Source organism: Monopterus albus, unplaced genomic scaffold, assembly GCF_001952655.1.
Source record: "Monopterus albus unplaced genomic scaffold, M_albus_1.0 scaffold506.1, whole genome shotgun sequence".
Classification (NCBI taxonomy): domain Eukaryota; kingdom Metazoa; phylum Chordata; class Actinopteri; order Synbranchiformes; family Synbranchidae; genus Monopterus; species Monopterus albus.
This window is the reverse complement of record NW_018128386.1, coordinates 28393-34554: the sequence shown is the minus strand read 5'-3', so window position 1 is coordinate 34554 and position 6162 is coordinate 28393. Positions and strand designations below refer to the sequence as shown.

Below are 6162 nucleotides of genomic sequence, written 5' to 3'. Positions count from 1 at the left end.
ATGTGGGCCTTTTTAAACTCCAGCTTGTTCTTACCCATATTGCTGTATTACCACTTTCCATGTTCTGTGTCCTCCCTTTATTCCTCCTCGTGTCAGTTACAGGGACAGTTTCATCTAAATGAGCTGCACAAAGCTGGAGATGTGATTCTGGGTGGGCTGTTTCAGATCCACTTCTTTTCTATCTTTCCTGACTTGTCTTTTACCTCAGAGCCACAACAGCCTACCTGCCACGGGTGAGTCTGTCAGGGGAACAACAAAAAGCAGAAGGGGGATGAAAATCACTTCTATTATAATCAGATTTTAACTTGTATTTATGCCTTTTTAATAATGTTACTTATTTTCTTTTCTCATTATTATTAGTTTTTGATCCAAGCATTACTGTATTTGTTGCTACTGAACTGACTTAACTGTTTGCAAAATTTGTAGTTGTGCAACATGAACATGGTTGCAAATTTATTGTAACATGTTGCATTGTTTAATAATAAAGTGGGATATTTTTGTGTTAGTTTTGATGTTCTAGGATTAAGGCAGGCCCAGGCCATGGCTTTTGCTATTGATGAAATCAACAAAAACCCCAACCTGCTACCTAATGTGACTCTGGGATACAGTCTGTATGATAACTGCCTCAATCTAGGAATCGGATTTCGTGCAGCATTGTCATTAGCCAGTAGTCAAGAGGAGCAAGTTAAATTAAATGAGACCTGTGTAGGAATCCCTCCAGTCATAGGGATTGTGGGTGATTCTTCATCTTCAAGTTCTATTGCCATTTCCACTGTTCTAGGTTTGTACAGAGTACCTATGGTATGTGCTTCTCCCTTACCATCTATTTATTCTTCTGAATGATAATGAGTTAATGTGAAATATAAAGTCAGTTGTAACCATGAACCAGTCAACCTTACAAAGTTGACATATGTAGAATCTGTGTTTTTCACAGGTGAGTTATTTTGCCACATGTTCCTGCCTGAGTGACCGGCAAAAGTTTCCATCCTTCTTTAGGACAATTCCAAGTGATGCTTTCCAGGTAAAATGTTAATGAAAATGCATAAAATGAATCATGTTCATTTAAAAAGAAGTACCAGAATAACCATCCTTATATTATAATGAAAAATATTTGCCTTTTTTGTTTTACCAGTCATATTACTTGTGTTATTAATAATTATTCCTTTTCAAATAACAAATTTGAAAAGGAATAATTATACTGCTCAAAAAAATAAAGGGAACACAAATAGTTGAATGTCTTATTTTTGTGTTCCCTTTGCTATCAGCAAAATGAAAATGTATAAGACAAATGAATTTACATGCAAACAGCAGAATAACTTTACATAAAATGAAGCACTGTCATTTAGATATTGTTTCATTATAAAAAATATATATATATTCTTCTTGTGTTTCACCAGTCACATTTCTTGTGTCATTAATGGAGCTGTATGATCATAGATAAAGCCAAAGGGGAATATTTAAAGTAGTCTATTGTAGAAACTGGTTAGTGGATTTTTCATTGAAAATGCATGTGCGGCAATCCCTCCTTACATAGGTGCGTGCTGTGATTCAGATTCTGAAACACTTCAGCTGGACTTGGGCAGGTCTACTGATCAGTGATGATGACTATGGACTATATGCTGCCCGATCCTTCCAGTCTGACTTGGCTCAGTCTGGTGGAGGTTGTCTGGCCTACTTAGAGGTTTTACCCTGGAGCAAGGACACAGCTGAACTAAGGAGGATTGTGAAAGTAATGAAGAAATCCACAGCTCGTGTGGTCATTGTGTTCGCACACGAGAGTCACATGATTGACCTCATGGAAGAGGTTGGGCTTTACAATTTAATGTTTTAATTTTCAATTGGAATAATGTCATAGATAGATACAGTATATACAGTATATATTGCCTTACAATATCAGAATCAGAATCAGCTTTACTGGCCAGGGGTGACGGACACACAAGGAATTTGACTCAGGTACATCGGCATAAGGTTGTGTAATATAACAAAATACACATTATTTACAAGCAACAAACTGTGCAAACAATAAGCAGTATAAACAGGCAGTGAACAATGCAGACAGACAAGGAATGCTCATTTCTCATAGAGTACTTAAAATAGAGCCCTGTATGGATCTAAGTAGTCTGTACAATGTACCTGTATTTACACCTAAAAACACCACATAGAAAACTAATTAAATAAGTAGAATCCATTTTTCATTGGTCATACTGCTAGCAGGATTGTGGAAATGATGAAGAAATCCACAGCTCGTGTGGTCATTGTGTTCGCACATGAGAGTCAAATGATTGACCTCATGGAAGAGGTTGGGCTTGAAATACAAATTATAATTTTATGTTTCTTTGTCAGACTGAAAGGTTTTAATTTATTATAACGCTACTGCTAGCAGGGTTTTGGGTTAAGATTACGTATACGAATCATACTGAACTCATATGACGGGATTGTCTGAATGACTAAAGCAAAACATCAATTGAGTAAACAATGTATAATTCAGAAGCCTAGACGATACTTTATTGGGACTGTAAGATAAATTTGCAGAGGTTTGGAGGCAGTTTGTCCAAAATGGTTTTGTAAGTAAAATGTACCAATGACTCAGTCACACACATACTTCAAATATAGCAAATATAGTCCCCAGATGTTACAAAACAATATACAAAGTAAGCTGCAAGTGAACACTGTCAAACAAACTCTGCAGTTTATAAAGGATCAATTTCATGCACAGGTGGTGAGGCAGAATGTGACCGGCCTGCAGTGGATAGCCAGTGAAGCATGGACATCAGCTACTGTGCTGCAGACCCCTGACCTCATGCCATACCTGGGTGGCACACTGGGCATTGCCATTCGTCAAGGAGAAATACCAGGGTTCAGGGATTTCCTGTTACAAATACGCCATGAACTACACCTGAACACCAACAATGGCAGATAGCTGAAAGGACTTATCCTGCCACTGAGTGATAGCAGTAGGCATTCGGAAATATCAATGATGTCACTTTATGATGTCTTCATATGTTCATAAGTGTATTATAGAGTTTGACTGTTGATTAACCACTGCTCATCATGGTCTCATCACCTTTTTCTCTATCTGGGCAGGTGTGATACCAAGTTTCACTGCACATACTTAAAGGAGTAGTCTGATGTTTAGTATAGTATTTAGGGGTATAAATACACACCTATGAGAGTGCTAATTGTAAACTGCATAGCAGATAGCTGAAAGGACTTATCCTGCCACTGAGTGATAGCAGAGAAGTCTATAACTTGTCAGTAGGCATTCGGAAATATCAATGATGTCACTTTATGATGTCTTCATATGTTCATAAGTGTATTTGTTCTTCTCTATCTCTCATTCTGATTTTCTTAGCTGGTGTATTATTTGGAAAAAGTCAACTTCACCACATCATTTGGAGATCAAGTGTCATTTGATGAGAATGGTGATGTATTACCAGTATATGACATCACGAACTGGATGTGGCTCCCTGATGGAAGAACTCAGGTTCAGAGTGTGGGTGAGGTGAAGAAGTCACCTCTCAAAGGTGAAGAACTCACACTTGATGAGGATAAAATCTTCTGGAACTTTGAGTCCAAAAAGGTTATTTCTATTATTTTTGACTCCTACCTTTGTGTTTTGATCCATGGATTACTCATTATAGCAGTGTTTAGTAGTGATTTTAAAACAAATTTTTATTTTTCTTCCCCACAGCCACCCCGGTCAGTGTGTAGCGAGAGCTGTCCACCAGGTACCCGCATGGCAAGAAAGAAGGGGGAACCTGTGTGCTGCTTTGACTGCATCCCTTGTTCTGAGGGAAAAATCAGCAATGTGACGGGTTGGTGTTTACTTTTAAATATTGTAGTTTGGAGATATACACTGAGCAAAATTATAAACGCAACACTTTTGTGTTTGCCCCCATTTTTGCATTTAGATTACTGACTTGCAATAATCATGCTATCTAATCAGCATCTTGATATGCCACACCTGTGAGGTGGATGGATTATCTTGGCAAAGGAGAAGTGCTCACTAACACAGATTTAGACAGATTTGTGAACAATATTTGAGAGAAATAGGCCTTTTGTGTACATAGAACATTTCATAGATCTTTGAGTTCAGCTCATGAAAAATGGGGTCGAACACAAAAGTGTTGCACTTATAATTTTGTTCGGTGTAATATGCAGATTTAGCCACACAAATTGGATACTGTATAAATTTGGGGTGTGTATCTCTCCCTCTCACACAGTACATACTGTATCTTGATACATTGTCCATGATTAGATACAAACACGATACTGCAAAATGTGTAATGATATGATACAGTACAATTCAGTGATTCAGCAGATATTCAATTTTAATTTTGTATTTATTTGAAAGACTGTACATACATTAAAGCATCTGTTTAGGTTATGAAATTAAAAAGAGTTAGTGTTTCCTCAAAGCATGTTTGGATTTCAAGCAGCAAAATCCAAGGAGATAAAACCTGATGTCTACTCCTTTTAACAATAGTAAAAAATGGGCACTGGTGAACAGTAACCCTCCAGCAGCTAAAATAAACCATTCAGAGCTGGAATGTATTTTAACTTAAATCCTGCTGACTTGTTATTGTGTGCCTCAGCTTCAGAGTCACTGTCATTTATCCAAATCCCACATTTTCAACAACACATGCAAATGAAATTGCTTATAGCTTCAGTTACTGACTTCAACCCAACTGGGTGGAATTATCAGCTGATGTGCTCTGAAAGTAGCTGCTAACAACACTAGCAGTGCTTTTTGCCTCAAGCCGACTGCCCTCGCAGCAAACTGTGCTGCTTTCATTGGTTCAATAATGTGTCGCCTTTGTAACATTTCTACTTTTGAGGTTGGTGGTGATCCCAGTATAAGCGTCTCAATAAAAGCGCTGCATGTTCTGCACCCTGAGGTAGCTGCTAAAACTAGCACTGCTTGCTCCTGCAGCTATCTGTACTGTACTATTCATATCTGGACCTGCATCATTAGGAAGGAGGGTGTTTGAACGCCGGCAGGAGATGATACATACACACACACACACACATCAGAGGCACACACTAGAGTGAATCACAGCGAGAAGTAACCGAAAACTTGTCAAAGATTGCTTTATGAGGTCCATATCGATTTTAGACAGTTTTTGACAGTTTTTGAAGTTATTGTTTGAATCTGTGGTTTTCAACCAATGTAGCCATAAATCTGACTCTTGTAGCAATTTTCCAATTCATATACATAAGTTTATCTTTACACCCCTAGTTTATATACTAAGAAACTGCAACAGCAAGTATGTTTTGTAAGAGACCTAATTGCTAGCCACATTATATTTACTTTGGTTGAAGTTGCATTAGTTATGATCAGGGGTTAATTTGTGCTTGAACAAGCTGGATTGGGCATCTCATTTATAAAAAAAATACATTAATAATATTTTTAAAAAATCCAACGTCTGATATTACAACAGCATATTCTATTGGTACAACTAGCCTTTTACAACAGCATATTGGACTAAAATAGAATAGAATAATTCAATACAATAAAAAGGTTCAAGGATTTTATTGTCAATTCACCTTATGTGCAGGACATACAGAAAATCAAAATACCGTTTCTCTCTCACCTATTATTGGGTGCCATAACATTTAGGAACTAAAATAGAATAAAGTAGAACAAAAATAGAATAGAATAGAATAGAAAGGAACTGGATTGATGTAATTAGGATAAATCTAAATGGTACAGCAAATAAGATGTGACTCAAAACTGTGTACAGTCAGTGACAGTAGTGCAAAACAATAATAGGAGATTGTCAGATGGTTCAGCATTACAGGTTGGTGATGAGGTGCAAATAGCATATGAGGTATACATGGATAGTATTGCAATTGACCAACAGCAGCAGATATCCTGGCCAAAAAAAAACAGTCAGCAGCAGTTTTGCATATAACATACAGTAAAGCAGCAGAGGTGTTGTTTTTTTTTTGTTGTTGTTTCCACAATAGTCAGCAGCAGATGTACCTGTAATATAACAAAAAGGGGAATGTATTGAGTTTTTTTTTTATTGAGTCTTTTTATATGTGGTGGGTTATTGTGTAGGGGCAGAGGGGGGGAGGTAGTGAACAGTGTTCAACATCCTCACGGCCTGGTGAATGAAGCTGTTTGTAAGTCTGGTGGAGACTCCGATACCTTCTCCC

The 6162-nt window shown here is 37.4% G+C and overlaps 1 protein-coding gene across 1 annotated transcript in view; it reads left to right on the top strand.

Moving 5' to 3' along the window:
- LOC109952854 (extracellular calcium-sensing receptor-like) overlaps window positions 1-6162 on the top strand; it is an 8327-nt gene continuing 2165 nt past the window's right edge. Inside the window, exons 1-8 of the mRNA XM_020588146.1 lie at window positions 1-233; window positions 507-801; window positions 935-1021; window positions 1535-1804; window positions 2717-2912; window positions 3012-3022; window positions 3353-3580; window positions 3692-3808. Coding sequence (XP_020443802.1) covers window positions 1-233; window positions 507-801; window positions 935-1021; window positions 1535-1804; window positions 2717-2912; window positions 3012-3022; window positions 3353-3580; window positions 3692-3808 — 1437 coding nt within the window. The remainder of the gene's footprint in view (window positions 234-506; window positions 802-934; window positions 1022-1534; window positions 1805-2716; window positions 2913-3011; window positions 3023-3352; window positions 3581-3691; window positions 3809-6162) is intronic.